Source organism: Eptesicus fuscus, chromosome 4 (assembly GCF_027574615.1).
Source record: "Eptesicus fuscus isolate TK198812 chromosome 4, DD_ASM_mEF_20220401, whole genome shotgun sequence".
In the NCBI taxonomy this organism is placed as follows: domain Eukaryota; kingdom Metazoa; phylum Chordata; class Mammalia; order Chiroptera; family Vespertilionidae; genus Eptesicus; species Eptesicus fuscus.
This window is the reverse complement of record NC_072476.1, coordinates 88,867,244-88,887,088: the sequence shown is the minus strand read 5'-3', so window position 1 is coordinate 88,887,088 and position 19,845 is coordinate 88,867,244. Positions and strand designations below refer to the sequence as shown.

Genomic DNA, 19,845 nt, shown 5'->3' with positions numbered 1-19,845 from the left:
AGTTTGTGGGTACAGATGAACAGGGAGTCGTTTTTTCCTTTTCCCTTTGGGGAAATCATGTAGTGAGGAAGAAGCTCATTTTAGCTCCCAAGAGCCTTCCAAAGCTTCTACAGGGCAAGAAAAAGGTGGATGGTCCTATAGATGGTCCCTACCAAGGTCAAAGCAACTCGTTAGCTACAACCAAGGACAATGATGGAGTCACAACCAGACATCAGGGCCTATGGAGAAGAGAATAGAGCAGGTCACCTGGGACTTAAGGAGCTGAGGTCATGATTCCACCTGTCAGAACCACAGACACCACTCAGGAAAGTAATGGATGAGAGATTAGCAGGCTAGAGACTAGCAAGCCAGAGGACAGTGCAAGGACTACCTTTGGTTCTAAAAGCCCCAAATTTCCCTCCGCTTCAGGCCATGTGGCTTTCCCTTTTTCATACACCAAGATGTCATCTTGGACTAGATCAGGGGCAAGGGAAGAAAGCTGAAGCCAGAAAGACTAGGATTTATTTTTAAAAGTTATCTAAAAAGACCGTATTATTGAATCAGGCAGACTTTATTGAATTGCACTAAATTATTGACTCAATATTCAACCTAATATAGAGCTCCTAATATTCAATAAGATTAGAGCTTGAGGGATAAGCTATTAAAAAAATAAGGCCCTAGCGGGTTTGGCTCAGTGGATAGAGCATTTGCCCATGGACTGAAGGGTCATGAGTTCATGTCTGGTCAAGGGCACATACTTCAGTTGCAGGTTCAACCCCCCAACCCCACCCCACCCTCGCGCCAACAATTGATGTGTCTCTCTCACATCTATGTTTTTCTCTCTATGTCTCTCCCTCTCCCTTCCACTCTCTCCAAAAATGAATGGGAAAATATCCTCAGGCGAGGATTAACAATAATAATAATAAGGAAGCTTTATCTTGCCTTTCATATCTGAGTGCAGTGTGAGAAAATATGGGATCCTGCAACTCAAGGGAAAGAGTGTTTCTATTTTAGCTGACATTATTGCTTTTATTAACCCAGGCACCTACTCAAGGCGTCCTTTGACTTTCTCCCACACTGAACCTTGAAGCCATGCCATGCACTCATCTGGTTGCTAAATCATTTTTTCCCATTAGTGAATCTAAACTCCTCCAAGAACTCTTCCTAAACCATCAAAGACCCAACACGTTCCCTCACTCCACCTTGTCCAACTTATAACTTCCTTCTATGCTGTTCTCCATCTTTCCCTTTATTTTTTTATTCCTAATACTTAATCAAAGTACTCAACTATCTAATTTCTGCTTTTATTCTGTATCTTTTACATATGAGTATTTACAAGCCTAAATTGCAAATAAAAAAAAAAAAAAGGCTGGATTTTATTGTGATTGAGGTGTAGAAGACAGGTATTGTTTATTCGTTGCCTCTTCAAGACAATAAGTGTTTTTAAATGGTCTTGGTTGACAGTTAAATCATGTTTATTATAGAACAACATTCCCATAAAATGGATCATTTTCCATACATTATTCATTACTTTCTGCATCACGATGATACTTGAAATATGGCTCAGTAAAATCTTGTAGCTTCTTCACCCTTAACAGGTGACTTCTGTCCCAGTCCCTAGTGTAATTACAATGGTCAGTGTACTTAATGTGCTTATAACTTCTTTGCTCTTTTCAGCAAATACAAGTGACATAATTGTATTGAGGTTTCATTGGTTATTAAAGACATTTTTTCAGAACTGAGACAATAACTTGTATTCCTCCCTCATATTGCTCAGATTGAACCATGTGCCTAATGTTTGATAATAATTGCTAAGTTATCTGGCAACTTTAGGAACAAATATTCTTGATACATAGTTTACCCTAAAATCAAGTGAGAAAGGGGATGGAGGACACTAAGATTTGCTTTGGTAACACTTTCCAGGAGGCCACGTCCACAACCCGAATTTGTCAAGGTGATGCACTTAAAAATAATAATAACAATAAATCAACCGAAAAACGAATAATACCAAGAGCTCCTTCTAAAACCAAATGCCACAGATACATAGTAAAGTCCCGCCAGCGTCAGATGAGATGTGCCTTTCTGAGGGAAGCCGGTAATTTTTACTTGATGGTGAATCGTTAAAAGTGAACCAGATGATTAAGCTTAATGGAACAGCCACATTCAACTGAAATTAGTAAGAACATGCCTCCGGCAGCCTACAACCTTTTATTTGTTGTTGTTTAACTTCTGCCTTTACAGTGGCCGTGATGAATGACATCACAAAAGAAAAAATCCAATTAAAATCTAAGTGCTCAATAAACCCCTAATGTCTGCTTGTCACCACCCCTTTCACTAGCACCGATGTCTTATGTTTCCTTTTTTCCTCAAGAAGAGAGGAAAGAGCTGAGCCCCAGGGGAGTTCAAGGTGGGGGTGGGGGGAGAGTAGGAAAAGAATTATACAAAAGCTTCTGAGGTTCCTGTTGCCTTGCACCCCATCAGACACACACCCTGCAGGTGGAGGAGATGAGGTTAAATGGTTTTATCATCATGCGCCTGAGTGGAGAAGTGCATTTTCCCACTGGGTTTCAAATATTGGTAAATCAGAATTGGGATCGGCAGAGCAATCCCTGTTCACCCTCTTACTTAGTGTCTCTGCTGCTCTTCCAAACCGTCTCGGGTGTTTGTTCTATAAGTCATCGAAATGGTCTCTCCTGACAGCTAAAAATAAGCTTCTGATTACTTTTACCTGAATAAATCTTGTGACCAGATGTGGTATTCACCTACTAAGTGTACAACAATTACCATTGAGAGGGATGAGAGAACAGGCCAAGGGGAGTCTATAATCTAGTGGAATGCAGAATATAATAAATCACATGGGAAACTGGCAATTGCCACCTGGTAGAAGAATACTGGGTGTTGATAACAGATTTCACCTTAGAGACACTGTGTATTTGCAAAATTGGGTTTTCAAAGTCCTTACAACAAAGTTCTCAAAGTCAAAATCAGAGGAAAAAAACACAAGCTTATGATGAACTGAGAGTTAAAAATAGTAATGATTTCTTAAATTTGGAAGGAGCTTTGTCATTTATAAAACACATATGTGCTTTTATCATGTTTACATAGCATTTAATATGGTATTTATATACAGGCTTTAATTAGATGCTCATGACAGCCTTGTCCTGTAGCTCTTATCATCCTCATGTTACTGATAAGGAGCCTGGCACAGGGAGGTTAATTGACTACTGGGATCCTATATTTGGGGAGGAAATAGAATGAGCAAGACCTATACTTAGGGCTGCGGCTGCAGGGCCCCTGCACTGTGCCAGGACGCTAACCATGGCTGCCCTGGAGCCAGGACCCAATGGGCAGTGATGTTGGTTGCGTTCCTCATGAGCTAATGAAATAGCTTTTTAAGAGCTCACTTCAGTCATTAGAGTTTGATGGTGGAGAGTTAAACGTTCCCCAGTGGCTCTTTCTGTGTAATCATGGTTTCAACGTTTTCTTAGCATATCACATTACACAAATCATGGAGTGCTCTTGTTTTACATTTCTTATTGCGTTTGTCTCACTTCTAAGCAATTTCCTCCCCGTGTGCATTTATCTTCCATTATTTCTGTCAAACTGCTTTCAAGGCCACTAATTGTATGAATAATATTCTCTTCCTCAAACCCTGCTATTAACCAGCATTAGCTGTGTAGCATTGGACACAATTTCCCATTCTAAAAACCGGGAGGTTGCACCCAATCCTCTATAAGGCCTCTTCTTGCACTTTAATTCTATACTTCTGGTGCTTTCACGGGAGCGGTGTGATTTGGGAAACACTACATAAAAGGGAACTTCAGTTTTCTTGACTCTGCGACGATGGATTGAATTAGCTCATGGTTCCCAAACTGTGCTTCTTGGAAAACTGTTTTGGGGAATATCACTATGGATCACACCCAAAAAGGCTTCTTTACATAAGAGAACTCGGGAAAGCTAGATTAAATGAAGTCAAATACAGTTTTGAACTGTGGACATTCACAGTCTTTCATATGTTAATGGGCAACGGATGACTCCAAGAAAGAGGCAGACTATAAAGTATTTGCCAAACTTATTGGACCACAGAACCCTTTTGAGTCAGCATTTTATATAAATTACATTCCATGTGATACACTTTTAGAAAGGCGGGGTTACATTATTCTTAGAATCCCTTTATTACCCTGAATTCTATTTTTAGATTTGTCTATTTCTAGACACTACTGTGAGCATTCCATACAGTATTAGTAATCAGGAGGGCAAAGAGCTGGTTTACCTGTTGCTATTGTTGCCATAACTTGCTGTAACACGGTCCATACCCTGGTTAGATGAAGTTGAAATAACGTAGAGATTAGCAGCCTTCCCACTGAAACTAACTTGTCTGTATGCAGCTGATATTTATAACTGGGGTTTGAAAATAGTTCTCAATAAAGAGCACTTTTGGGAAATCTGTAAATAAGGGTTAGATTAGAAGACCTAAGAGATACTCTTGCTGAAGTGGGAAAAAGGGAAATAATAGGATGTCAACTCTTTGGAAATAATCTTTAGGATTAGGTAACATGGGCTACTTTCCAAATTACAATCATCCTCTTCCAATTCAAAGGTCTCCTCATATTCATTTAACTCAACCCTTTACCCTGACCCATTGCTTTGACTTAACCATATTAGAGTCGCTGCTTGACTGCCTTCAGGAGCAGGAACCACTACTTCCTAAGGCAGACTATGCAAGTTTAGGCAGCTCTGCTTTGTAAGTAGTCCTTTCCCATATTAAACTAAAATCTAAGTGTTAAATGTTCTTATTTCCAGTGACCTTGTAAATGATGTAGTTGGCAGTTTTCAAGACAATGTCCATAGTGGTACTTAAGATGTTTTTCAAATGCTTCGAGTTGAATTTCATTCATTGATTCATAAATAAATACATAAATTTCATGTAGAAAATTGATTATAGTCTCCATTATATTAGACTCAAAGAGATTTACTAGCTCCCCTAAATTCAGTATAGAAGCAGAATGTACCCTGGTCTCTCTGATTCAAAAACCAAAATCCTTTTCTTAATAATACATTGCTTCTTTAGTGTATTTGCATACATAAAAGTTAGGAGGAGAGTGTATTAATAGAATCTAAAAGCTGTTTTAAAAATAGTTTCATTCCAGCCAATCTTGTAGTTTTCCCTTCTTCAAAATAAGGATTACTAAATTTTCTCCAAGCTCTGTTTCAGTTCTGGAAATTTCTATGATTATAAGGAAACATGTTCATTAATGAATGGTATTTACTATGGGGGACTGAAGTAATAGTAGAAGAAAAGAACTGCATCCCTTAGAAAGAATTGAATGAACGCATGCATCATAAAGACCAACAGTTTAGAATCACGTTTGATTTTTACTTTCTTTAATTTTTTTTCTACACTAGTTACATTCAGACCAGGATAAAGGAGATGGATCACTTAAATATATCCTTTCAGGAGATGGAGCAGGAGATCTCTTCATTATCAATGAAAACACAGGCGATATACAAGCCACCAGAAGGTTAGACAGGGAAGAAAAACCTACTTACATCCTTCGAGCTCAAGCTGTAAACAAAAAGACAGGGATTCCTGTAGAGCCTGAGTCTGAATTTGTCATCAAGATCCATGATATCAACGACAATGAACCAATATTCACCAAGGAGGTCTACACAGCCACAGTTCCCGAAATGTCTGATGTGGGTGAGTGGGACGTGATTTCAACCAGGCAATGCTTCTCCTCCAGTTCATCAATTAAACAAAGAATCTTATGAGTGAAATTTACTGATTGAATAAATATAGATGTTAAATTCTAAAGTACCATATTTCAAACAGTCTACTTATGTCCCTTTTGTAAGTATCCCCATGTTTCCTAATACTATTCTAGTCTCACTTTATTATCCTTTTTAAGAAAACTGCATTTCCTCTAAAGATGAGGGTAGAGTGAGAGTAGGGGGAAAAAAAGAGCCATCTCATCTACTTCTCCCACCCTAAATCCCTGCTCTATTTCCTGGGCTGGAAAACAGCAGCCCTCTCTATTTCTAATGCACATACTGGCATTAAGGCTCCAAGTAAGAATCTCCCCAGTGGAAAACAAAAGCCTGGATTTACAGTCCAGACTAAAGAGTAATGACTGTTGCTTTAAGTGACTGTATATTTGGAGAAGAGACTCAAAGAAAACTTCTTTTCAATCCATAAAAAATATGCAGAGAATGTCTAAGGGAGATATCCTTTACTAATTGGTGGAAATTAGTAAATGACATTAATATGGTAAATTAATATTTTGTGCACAATTCTACCAATTTTAAAGTTAATATGTATGCATTTAATTTGCTTCGACTGGGAGAAGGTAAACAGAATTTCAACTAAGAAAAAAAAATCCTACTGACATCATTCTTAGCCACATTAATATACTTCATGGGAGACAATGACAAATATTAAACTACTCATGTAAGGGTTATTTTAATTTTCACTCAGTATCAAATTCAAAAGAGCTAAATTACATAATGAAAATGTTTCTACAATTCTGAGTCATATATCACAGCTGTTTCAGTCCAAAGTTCCAAGACTTTGAAAATATTTAAACCATGGAAATGCTTGTAAAACATCTAAATTTTTCTCACGAAGAAGTTGCTCATCTCATTACTTAAAGCCACTTTGTTTTGTTTGAAAAAATCACAGATTATCACCAAGCAAATAGAAGGATTAGAATTCTTTTAAAAGGAAGATTTGTTAGGAAGAATATTTTTCCATTTGGTGGTAAAAGACAGAAAGAATGAATAAAGGATAGTCTTGTCATCAATACCACCCAGGACAACCGTAACCAGATGTGCAAGTTGTCACTGAACAACTCTCAGGGGTACCATTGAGTTTTTTTGTACAGAGAGATTAATTTTTAATTGACTTTATTGGGGTGACATTGGATCATAAGATTATATAGGTTTCAGGAGTATAATTCTGTAATACATCATCTGTATATTGTATTGTGTGTTCACCACCCAAGTCAAATCTCCTTCCATCACCATTTATCCCACTTTTACCCTCCTCTGCCTCCCCCTATCCTGTTTTTCCTCTGGTAATCACCATACTGTTATCTGTCTATAAGGTTTGTGGGATAATCCTTTCACCTTTTTCATTTAAAACTCTTCCTCTCTCCCTTCTGACAGCTGTCAGTCTGTTCTCTGTATCTATGAGTCTGTTTCTATTTCATTTGAAGCCATTATAGAATTAAATATGTAATACAAATATTTGTGAATGGCTGAACAGAAACATATTTTGAGAAAGGGAGGTCTTTTTCTAATTTGCATATAGGCATGGGTATCTTGATAGTCATCATTATCATAAATTAACATGTCAGTATTCTGATATATAAAAGCATTTTAAAGAAATTACATAAAGAAACAACAGCAGAATAGTAAAAATGAACTCTGGTATCAAACAGAGCTGAGTTTGAAGTTACCTCTACTAATAAACAGCAGTGTGGTTTAGGTAAATAACTTGATTTCTCTCCCCCTCCAGTTCCATATCTCTAACAAATAAATAATGGATGTCAACTTCTAAGGTGAAGACAAAAGGAGAAAACAAGTGCACAGCCCCCAGTACAATATCTGGCTATTCACAAGTGCTCAAAATGTCCAGACAGTCATATTTTAAAAGCTATTAAATTTGTATTGATGTCAAATAAGAACATGTTTGTTGACTTCTGCTATTAGCTCTCACTCTAAAATCATGATGTTCTCATTCTCCCCAAGTCCCTCATTGAATTAAAAGGGTGTGTGTTCTATCTCATGCACCAACATGCTGCATCCAGAGCAGCCAACCTTAGCAGTGCAGCATATTTGTTCAATACATGCATTGGTTAGATAGCACCCAAGCGATGTAAAAATTCTAGTATTCCCTAAATGTAGCTTCCCTGCCCTGCTCATAGACAGGAGAACCTTGGAGGTGTGCTTACTATTTATCTACCAGGAATTCCAAAAGTCAGCCACAAAATCATCTTAATCAGAGGATCTTTTTGGAAGTCACAGACCCCTTTGCGATCAGATAAAAATCCATGGAACTTCAGTGAAATATACATGCAAGCATATATATAAACATTTGCATGGAATTTTATGGAAGTTAAGGATACCTCAAAGGTTATTAGGCGACTCTGGTTCCCTAAAATAAGAGTGCTGATCTAAAACACCACAGTTTTCTTTGTACATTTAATTATGATCATTTTGGGTATTACAGATACCAGATGTGTATCCTCTGTTGTTTCAATTAATTCTTTATTTAACCCAAAACTACCTCACTTAAGGTTAAAGGCATTTCAATCTCTTAGAGTTATCAGGTAGATTTTCACTTAGGATGCTTTTATTTGCAAGTAACAGAAAACTCAATTCAAACTATTTTAAACAACAGAAGTATTTACTGATCACATTACTTAAGCCCAGAAATGAAGTAGGCTTTAGACATGGTTTGACTGGAGTTCTATTTTCCCTAAATTCTCTGTTCTGTTCAGCTTTGTTCTCAGCTGCCATCTCTAATGTCATTCAATAGCGACTGCATTTTCATGCTCCTCTTCAGCACATTCTAGTCCAGTAGAAAGAGCACCAATGACAGAATTTCCAGCAAAATCATGAGTGGCCCCCTGGTTGGACAACTCCTAAACTAATCCCTATGGACAAAGTAATGCAAGATTCGGATTGACTAGGGCCTGGATAACTTAAAAGAAGTACCATAGCAAGAATCCAATCAAATCCCACCTTTGGAGATGGATTGAGATCAGTTCCAACCAAAGTCATGATCATTCCCATGCTTCCCTTTATCTAGTCCTTACAGTATTTATAAATGGCAATCACTTTCCTTCAGAGTGAGGGGTCCAAGCCTTTTTAACCCAGCATATTATTGAAGTTCCCCACTGTCTTGCCATGATAGATTCTGACAAGAGTAAGATCATGCTTTCTCTTTATGTGTGCCTAACTGGGATCTGAAATGGGCCCTTTACTATCTTTTCAGTTCATATTCTGTCATTACAGGCACAGTTGTTGTCCAAGTCACTGCCACCGATGCTGATGACCCAACGTATGGGAACAGTGCTAAAGTTGTCTACAGCATCCTGCAGGGACAGCCCTATTTCTCAGTTGAATCGGAAACAGGTTAGAATTCCACTTTTATCTTCTTTTTACAATCTGTAATTTTACTTGACATGCTCGGCTAAGCTAGCACATTTTTTAATAAAAACAATCCACGTGATTGAATTTTTTTAGATTTGTCTGCCAAATACCAGTGATATATTTATAAACATAATACCCAGATCATTTTAATCAAGAAATATGACAATGGATCTTTCAGCCACTATATGGCATATTCAGAAGCAATTATACATTGCTTTATTTTTTCTTCCAGTTAGGGATGAAGCTGAAAGATCAAGCCCTTCTGATAGCTATTTGGTGGTTTACAAATATTCCAATTCTTCTTTTTCTAGGTATTTGGTAAGTCTGCATTTCTCTACCATGCTCTGAAGCTAGATGTAGCCATATGATTTATTTGGGCCAATAAAACGTGGCAGTGATGTGAGTGACTTCCAAGTGGAACTTTTGACCTGGTGTACAATCCAGCATGTTCCCTTCCACTTGCCAGAGTGACCCCAGATGGGAGCCAATGCTGAGATGCTTCTCCAGCCCAGAAATCTGGGTATTATGATGAGTATAGTTACCTGCTGGCCTGCTCAGAGCAAACTTGAGTTGCATTAAGCCACTGAGATTTTGCTTTGTGTGTTGTTACCTCATTGTCTACCCCATCCAGACTGAGATAGCCCTAATAAAGTGGATTGCCTTAATGGAATTCTTTTTTTCAACATCTCCTTTTTCTGCATTTTCTCCAGAAAATAACATTCTATTTTATAATGAATCATTTTAGTGAACATCATTTATACTGTCTAGTAAATTCTACATTTATTTTTGTTGTCATAATAGGAGTGGAGTTTCTTTGAAACATTTTCCAAGCTTCCATTATTCTTAGTAGAAATCAAAACCCTCCTAGGTTATTACGTCCAGTTGGAAATCGATGGGTTAAGAGGTGCAATAAACTTGGAAAGAAGCCCAAAGAGAAAGAAAATGTTGAGTTTAAAAATAATGAAGATGAAAAAATTAGAATTATTCAATTTAAAGAACACAAGGCTAAGCTATTTAGGTAAAAATACTGTTGTTTGGAGAACAGAAATAACAGCTCCACTTTCAATGAAGCCAGGACTGTGGGAATGAAACTGACCTGTTTTCTGAGGTATTCTTGTTAAAAACAAGGAAGATTTTTTTTTTCTTCCAGTTTCATGACTGTTCAGCACTGGAATGTGCTACCAGAGAGAGTTAAAAGCCTTCTCCAGTGATTTTTGAAAGAATGTTGTTAATTTAAGCATGAAACCTACCTAAGAATTTAGGCAAACTTTCACAAGTTCTTCCAACTAGTTATTTTATAACTACTTAACAATAGAGGTAAACTTCACCTAACCAGAATCTTGGTCACTGCTGGGGCCAGCTGAACTAATCTTCACATCAGCTTTAGGAAATCTTAAAATCTCTTAGATCACACAATATGATGATTATGAAAGAGCTGATGCTGTGGTTTTTTTAAACCATAGTTTCATGGTTTAGAAAATCCTGAGAACATTCATTATGGTGGGTATATTTGCTGAGCAATTAGCCAATTCAGTAAAATGAAACTCAAGACACAGTTCACGTATATGGCTTTCTTTTAACAATCTCCTCCTAATGCACCTAAATATATCAAGCAGCTTTTGTGGTATACTATTGGGCCACACGCCAAGTTCACTTCGCTGTGTCATCTTCTAACAATTAACATTTATACCACTTACATTCTCCACGGTTGCAGGATTTGACTTATTCTTCTTGTATTGTAGGTGGTTCTTTTAAATGCACCTCGCTCCCCTATGTGGTTTTCACTTCCTGTAGTATAAAGGCTAACGATAATCATTTTTATGTCACCGATGACATCGGCAAAGTGCTATGCATATTGTGGGTGAAAATCTGTGTGTTTGCATAAATAAATGACTCCATAAAGTATTTTTAATATATTCCTTTCCACTTCTGCATTTCCTATCCATAGGTATCATCAAGACAGCTTTGTTCAACATGGATCGAGAAAACAAGGAGCAGTACCAAGTGGTGATTCAAGCCAAGGACATGGCCGGCCAGATGGGGGGATTATCGGGGACCACCACGGTGAACATCACACTGACAGATGTCAATGACAATCCTCCCCGGTTCCCTCAGAGTAGGAACATTTGAATGATGACTTTCTTCAGTGCACTTTTGTAAAACTCTAAATTGAAGAATGATATTTATTTTCAATTGTTGCTATTAATTGTCAGAATTAATGAACTTAGTAAGAGCTGACACTTTTATTAAGAATGAGTTGACAACGTTTACACTCAGTAGATGTGAACATTTATGTTCCTGAATTGGAAATGAGCCAAGCGATTTCTGATATGGCTGTCATTGCAAATGCAACATCATTGTTTTCTTTTTCCTTATTAAAAAGACAACGGCAGACATAAATTTGCTTGCTCAGAACATACGCATACAAGCATGCTGCTATTTGTTAGGAAAAATTTGACTTTATATTTTGTGAATTTAATCAGCCATGTAATCTCTTTTAAATCCTCACGAAGCCTCATAAGAGGAGGATTTATCATTTTACTGTTTCTAAAAATACATCTGTGGAAATAACTGTGCACTTAATCCATTTGTGCTCATAAATACTTTTCTACATTATGGTTAATTGAGATCCCGAAAATCATCTCCAAAACCATTAACTCTCATGATTATGTAGGAAGGAACAAGAAGGAAAAACAGCCTTCACAAATGCCCACTTTGTATCTAGCAGAGCACTAGCCCCTTTCACCCAGAGCACCTCAGTGGGTACTGGTTATAATGTAATTTTTCTCCCAGGAACAAAATTCCTTTCTGACTATGGTCTCCTCAGAAAATTACCTGAATCCTGTCTTCCAGGAAAAAACAGCTGCCCATTATTAAACAGAAAACCCACTTACTCAATCATGGCATTTTAAAAAGCCAGTCAGCTAATATAGGCTTCTTATATAATGGAGATCCACATGGATCAATAGGAAATAGTTCTATTTTCTTTACTTTTGTCCACTAATTAATCACAATTAGCTAAATGCAAAAACGGTGTGGCTAAATAATTTCTGATTTAATGGGTAGGAGAAACGTTTTAGGAGCCCAATAATATCCCCCAGGGGCCTGAAGTAAAAATATCAGGATTACCAACAACTTAACCCCAACAACCCCTTTTCCATATGGAAATGCCCTGGGGAAGGATAACAAAAGGACTGATGGGCACTTTGATGCCTCAGGTAACTTATGTCATCCTCCTCTCTCCTTGGATAGCCTGTGATCATTAGTGAATAATGTACAGAGGCAAGAGAGGGGAGAATAGAGAAAGGGGTAGGAGGCACCCCAAATGGAAGTTGAATACACCAGAGAAAACTGTTATCATCTTACCAAGGATGAGCCCATTACTTAGTGGATTAATATTATTCAAGGACAATATTCTAGTGGTGTCATAGTCCAACTTCTTTTTCCAAAACAATTTGCGTGAATGGTTGGCAAAATGTATTGGATGAGAGAATACGTTTGTTTTACTTTTTTGGCCCTTAGTACATGCTGGCCTTAGCAGATCTAGACTGAAATTCACATATAGTCTCCTTAAACCAATTTTGCAACTTGAGAACATAAGCGAAGTGTCTGTCTATGAAATATGGGTTTTGAATTAGGGATATGAATTCAAGAATGGGAGAAATCTATGCATAGAAAAAATAATATAAACAAAACTTAAACGAAAAATTTAGTCAAAAGAAAAAAATGAAGAGCTTTATCTCTCAGTGTATTTATCTGGATGCCTAACTGCGACTAGACCAATTCTATGTTTGAGTAAATGTCTGCTAAGATAAATTCTCCAAATTGCTATAATTTACTTTAACCTTCAGTTGTTATTAGCAATGACAGCAAGAACTCTTAAAAACAAAACAAACAAACAAAAAAAACAACCTAGTAATTGGCTTAAAGTCACAGTTCAGGTTAAATTCTTTTCTACTCTTTCTGCTCGGTTACATTCACAGGAGGCTTGGCAACCTGCAGCCGCCCCTAACAGCTCAGTCTTTCTCACAATCACACCTATTTACAGAATGAGAAAAGTGTTCTCCATTTGCAAAGAGACAGGGATGAAACAAAAGAAATATTCTTAACTATCATGAAAGTAAAGATGGAGAGGTATAGGGCACCATTAATTCTTTTAAGAAAAGCACAAATCAGCCTGCATCCGTGGTGATGTCTGAAAGAACTGTTGGAAAATGGGTTCATTTCTATTCCGATAGAGTACACTTAGTCTGTGTCTGACTTACATTTTTCTGGTGATTAATAGGTACATACCAGTTTACCACCCCTGAATCTTCTCCACCGGGTACATCAATTGGCAGGATCAAAGCCACCGACGCCGACGTGGGAGAAAATGCTGCGATTCAGTACAGCATTACAGAGGGAGAGGGGCTGGACATGTTTGATGTCATCACCGACCAGGAAACCCAGGAAGGGATTATAACTGTCAAAAAGGTAATGCCATTGGGTAAATCCCCTACAAATGAATGCATTTACGTTTCTCTGCTGCCCAAGTAACCGGGGGCAATCGCATCTCACATGAACATTCCTCTGGATTCTGCTTTTACTAATTAGTTTTTTAAAACACCAAGTCTAATTACATTGAGATCTCTTTGGTTGGCTTTTAGGGGTCCTCAACAATCTTATGGATTCATTCTTTCATAGTTTCAATAAAATGTATTAAGGGCCTCCTAAATAACTAGATAATATAAATAAATGATATACAAAAAAAGTATCTAAAATAAATAATAGAAATTAACCAATATGTGAAAAAACAGTGGCAGACACTGTTCTAGATACTGAAGGTTTAATGGTCCATTTAACAGGATGATCTCTGCTCTCATGGAACTTCTAGTATAGGGAGAAAAGAGACAAGGAATCAAATACATAAATAAAACATGAATAACTATGATTCCTGATACATGCTTTGAAGAAAAGGAATACAAGCAATGGTAACAATGAATGTAATTAGATTGAGAGGAGTTATAAAGACCACAAAAATAAATTAAGTAACACAAATTTCCTATGCGCTCTTTAGCTACTCTCTGGAACACAATCATAAATTTTTATATTCTGAATTCCTGTTTGTCCCCTCTGTATTTATTCACCGTTTATCCCCACATCATGTGTCTAGTACTACAGAGTACTATAGAGAAGTGTGGCAAAAATTAAAACCAATAACCTATTTGCTTTGAAGCTAAAAATAATATTAATTTTGGTTTCTCATTTTACTGATTTCTCTTCCATCAATGTCTTCCCTCTCCTTTAGCACACTGTTATATTTGCAGGCATAATGAACTATAGGGAAAGGTAAATAACAAGAAAATGTTTTCTTCTTAAGCTTTGGATTACAGGTCTTAATAACTAGAAACACAATAAAGCATGTTTAAGTGACACTCAGACCAATGTTTTACACTCTAATATAATTAGGAAGCCCATTAGTGTCCATTAACCTTTTTAATTTTTCTGGTGCCTTATCAGATACAAACTGAAATTTTGCCTAGCCGACTAAATCACATTCTCGAACGTCTTGATTAATTGTGTTTCTAGTGAGCCTTGTCATATTATTATCCAAAACCAAAAGTCAGCAATAAGCATTCGGGTTCACTGTGTCTCCAGAAGCAGAGATGCTTTTCCTAAAGACCTCTGACAACACTGATCATTACTTTCTTTGGCAAGTAATTAGCCCAATGCCCTTATCAAGATAACACTTGGAATATGTTATCACCTCATGCAACAAGAAAAGAAAAGAAAAACACCACCATTTTTAATCTGTTTTATCTGAATGAGGAACAGGGAATCGTGCTACAAGCCTGTGGCTCTCAATTCTGGCTGCACATTAGAATCACTAGGGCAGGTGTTTAATAGTGTAAATTCCCATTTCACACACACCCTGCCCCCCCCCCCAGACATTGTGGTTTAATGATCCAGGGTGGGGCCCAAATATTGGCAAATTTTAAACACTCGTTTGGTATTTGGTTAAAGCCAGATGTGACAACCCCTGACCTAGAATAATCTACCACATGTTCACCAACTTGCCCCTGGTATGGCTCCCTCCAGTCACATAGGATTTATTTTAAAGGGTGACTAACATACTCCTGCTTCCAGGTTCCCTTTCCTGACCATTACACCATGCACCCTGCTCCCACTTTCATCCGGACTGTGAGCCCTGTGAACTCCCATGGCTTTAGCCCAGCATCACACTGTGTGGTGATGTCTCTAAGCAATATGATCCTCTTCATTCATCAGTGATTTACACAAAAATAGTTCCTATCTTGGCTTTCTGTGTCTTGGCTGCTTTAAGTATGTCCCTTTCCCTCTCCCTCCCACCCAAGCTGCTGGACTTTGAAAAGAAGAAAGTGTACACCCTCAAAGTGGAAGCCTCCAACCCTCACGTTGAACCCCGCTTTCTCTACCTGGGTCCATTCAAAGACTCAGCCACGGTGAGAATTGTGGTGGAAGATGTAGATGAGCCGCCCGTCTTCAGCAAACTAGCCTACATCTTGCAAATAAGAGAAGACGCTCAGATAAACACGGCAATAGGCTCGGTCATAGCCCAGGACCCAGATGCTGCCCGGAATCCTGTCAAGTAAGCGCACTTCTGAGACACATCTCTTTCATAAGGTTCAGTGGCTTTATATTCAAATATGTCTGCAAGTTGGAAAAGATGAATCTTTTTCATCCAAGCTGACAGTAGTATCTTCTTGAAAAACTATTCTAAACAGCACCTTTCATCTCCTTGCTCAACATAAATATTATTTTATCAGCAGCATAACTTCAAAAACAAAATTGGGGGGAGGGGACATAAAACGAGCCATAAGGAGCTCCTACATTAAAGTGGTATAAGGTAACACCCCCGAATGGCCTGGGATTTTTTTTTTTTTAAGATCTTACATTTGTTACAGAGTAGTGTGGAGAAAGCATTGTAAAAGTGTTTTTCAAGTGTGGAAGACCTATTGTGTAACACTTTGAGGCAGAATTCTGCTCCATTTGGATGCATAATTTCTTTCTTCTGCAGAAGTGGATAAGAATGAGAACCATTTCATGATATATGTCTGTGAAATCCTGGGGAAATGAATAGAGCTGAATCCAATTTATACTGTGTAAGCTCTATTTTCCCTGTACTTCCTTTACACCTTAGTTGTAAACCATGTTTCAAGAAAAGCCTCATTGTTCTTTGAGACATTGATGCTTCAGGATTCTAGACTCTTAGCATGAAAGCATGGAAGTAAACCAACCTCCAGCCTTTACCCAGTAGCTTAGTTGACTACATGAGAAAAGTGCTAAACCAGAATATCACTGTGTAAATGATTCCCCATAAAGAAAGCAAGCAGACTGAGAAGCTAGAGGAAGTCTTGCCAGGGAGTCCACGAATAAATCCTAATCAGGGCACCTGCCATGTGCCAGGCATGTTGGTGGCATCAGGGAAACAACAGAGAATGATACCAAGTCCCGGTTTCATGGAGCTTACATTCTAATCAGGGCAGACAGAAATAAGCAACCACTAAATATTGCCGTATGTCAGGTAAAAATAAATTGTGAGCAATAAAATAAGACAGTATGGAGACAACATGTATATGGAAAACTATTTTAGATAGTGTGATCAGGCTTGGCCTTGGTAGGAAATAATTTGAGTAAATATTTGAATGAAATGAAGGGATGAACCATGCTGATATATAGGGGAAGAACATTCCAAGAAGAGAAAAAAGCAATGGTAAGGTCTGAATGCTGGGCCAGCAGAAGGAATAGCAAGGAGGCCTATGAAGAGGGAAGAGTGTGAGTGAGGCCGAGAGTGATAGGAATGAGGCCACAGGAGGATTAATGGGTGGTGAAGTCCTACGGGGGGTTGTAGGCCCTAGTAAAGGCTGGATTTTATTGTGATTGAGGTAAGAAGCCATTGGAGAGCTTTGAGTAGAAGCATTACCTAATCCAAAAGTACTTTTTAAAAGGATCACACTGGCTGTGCAGGAAAAATATTGTTACAGATAAGAGTTTGAGACTCTAAGGCAGTCATTTTCTAACTTTATTGCCTTTGAGCCCTTTGTTCACATGAAACCTGTGGTAAGTCCCATATCTAAAACACAAAAATGCCTGGCTTACTTTCAGAGAATAATTTTAAATCCTGTTGTTTCATCGTTCTACTGGAATATCTAGACTCCTTGAATTGGACTACGGTCAACCCAAAGTACCGCATGAGAGCTCCATGGTTCAAAGTAGCTGCTTGAGAGCTCCTCCATTTACATTAGTGTTATTAATAAGAAAAATGAATGATGGCTTTCACCTTATAACACAAATAATTTTAAGTACTTTAACAATTATTCTCTCACTTGGAGTTTGTTCTAACTGTGTGAGGAAAAAACCTTAGCAAGTCAATGTCAAGACCAATTCAAAAGTGCTAATACTGAGGTTGACAAATACGAGCATCATTTACCTCCTTGATAGGTCAACTTGTTTTTAATTGGAAGAGATAATGTCTTCTGGAAATTTAGGCTGAATTTTTATGTCTATTTTTCTTTTTATATCATTTTTACCCCTGCATTATATTATGTTTTGTGAAAATAAGGAGTTCGTCAAACTAGGTTGGCTGACAGCTAATTTTGAAGTTTCCTTCTGCCAGCCCTTCCTTGCTAGATATGGATTTGATGTATAAATATAGATTTAAGGATAGAAATACACATAAACATATTGGTATATAAGTACATATGCCATTGATTCCTTTTATAGCATAAACTGATTCTTATATCAGGAAAGTACATCCATATATATTGAACTGCTAGGTGCTAGACAATATGTTAGGTCTACAACTAATGCTAGAGAATCCTCCCCCCAAACATTGATATATCATTATGCAGGCACAAATCTTCAACTCTTCAATAACATAAAATAATTTTCATCCAATAACCATCACAAATGACCTTTGATTTCCATGAAAGAGCCTTATAAAATGTCACTATGAATCCATATTGTGAAAAAGTTACATGCATGCACACTTCCTTCCTAACCCTCAAATCTTCCTGACTTGAGGATGCATTAGAAGATGAATTATTAAATCACAGAATACAATAAAGTTTTAGAAAGAAAAAAAAAGAGCTATCTAGCAGAATGATCTGCTACCATCATGGTGGGATTGATTACTTGTTCTTTACCAATTATGATTAGAATTAATGGGACTGGACAGTAAATGGCCTGGATATAAACTGGAAATACTTTGGAAAGAAAAACAACAAATAAATAAGGCTTTGTGTGCAATCATCTTTCCTAAACAATATAAACATTTTAGGTTTTCTATTAATTTTTAAATCTCCCAATTAAAGAAAAAATATATACATTTTGGTATTTACTTTTAAAGAAAATAAGTTATTTTTTCTTTAAAACCTAAAGCTGCCTTCGACTAGAAGTTCCTCACCTTGTACCCTTTATGTCAAGGCTTGATGGTAAAATATGATTGCTTGTAAAACTTAAAAACTATAGCAAGATGCCCTAACCGGTTTGGCTCAGTGGATAGAGCGTCAGCCTGCGGACTAAAGGGTCCCAGGTTCGATTCCAGTCAAGGGCATGTACCTTGGTTGTGGGCACATCCCCAGTAGTGGGTGTGCAGGAGGCGGCTGATCGATGTTTCTAACTCTCTATTTCTCTCCCTTCTCTCTGTAAAAAATCAAGAAAAGATGACTGCTGTAACAGCTTATAAAGGGGGCAACACATCTTAAGCTTGATGTATTTCACGAGGAAAATATATATTTGTAGATAATTATTAAATTTCTTAGAAAGTCTATGAATATTGATATTTTCTTTTTATTGGTTTATTATTAATTACTTTTAATTAAGTATGTAAATATTTATCATTCTCAGATTAAAAATGAAGGTGATCAAGCAAGTTCCATGCTATTGCCTAAATTCTTAGTAAATGTTGATTCATGACATAAATGGAAAAATAAGACCTATTTCATCTGTTTCAATCCTTTTGATAATAAAACATTAGGTTTCTATAAATTGAAATGAAAATTCTAACCCAACTTGATAAATATAGATCCATTGTGATCTTTATTCATTCTTTTTTTTAATATATTTTTATTAATTTCAAAGAGGAAAGGAGAGAGATAGAAACATCAATGATGAGAGAGAATCCTTGATTAGCTGCTTCCTGCATGTCCCACACTGGGGATCTAACCCAAAAGAGAATTGAACCCTTGATCTCCTGATTCATAGGTCAGACGCTCAACCACAGAGCCACACTGCAGGGCCATTCATTCTCTTTAAAACCAGGCTTGCATAGCCTGCAATAATTGGATGTATGTTTTATTTTGACTCCTGCTAAATGAAAAAAAAAATAGATTTTATTAAGCTAAAATATCTTGTTTATTATAATTCACTAGTTATATTTTTAAAACAAAATAATTAGCTGAAAGAGAATATTGGACATTGTACACATTAGTAACAAGGGTTTATTTTTCTTAGAGCATTCATAATGAATTCACATGTGTATGACTAATTAGATCACTTACTTAAATTGTATTTCTGAGCCAACATTTTTAAATCACCCAACATGATATAAATGTTGAGAATCCAGCTAAAACAGGCAGTTTTTTGTTCTTAATGACCTTAACATATCAACTTTCTTCTGAGTTTTCTCTTTAACGTTCCCCCCCATTTCATAAAACAGAATGTATTATCTTTCCCCCTTACATGGCTATT

At 37.2% G+C, this 19,845-nt stretch overlaps 1 protein-coding gene across 2 annotated transcripts in view; it reads left to right on the top strand.

Annotated features, from left to right (window-relative positions):
* Window positions 1-19,845, top strand: part of CDH6 (cadherin 6) — a 49,589-nt gene that overhangs the window by 18,592 nt on the left and 11,152 nt on the right. The window contains exons 2-6 of one of the 2 annotated variants that reach the window (XM_028139414.2): window positions 5,386-5,680; window positions 8,998-9,117; window positions 11,084-11,251; window positions 13,421-13,608; window positions 15,489-15,742. In XM_028139414.2, coding sequence (XP_027995215.2) covers window positions 5,386-5,680; window positions 8,998-9,117; window positions 11,084-11,251; window positions 13,421-13,608; window positions 15,489-15,742 — 1,025 coding nt within the window. The remainder of the gene's footprint in view (window positions 1-5,385; window positions 5,681-8,997; window positions 9,118-11,083; window positions 11,252-13,420; window positions 13,609-15,488; window positions 15,743-19,845) is intronic. The other variant, XM_054714314.1, reaches the window with a different exon arrangement.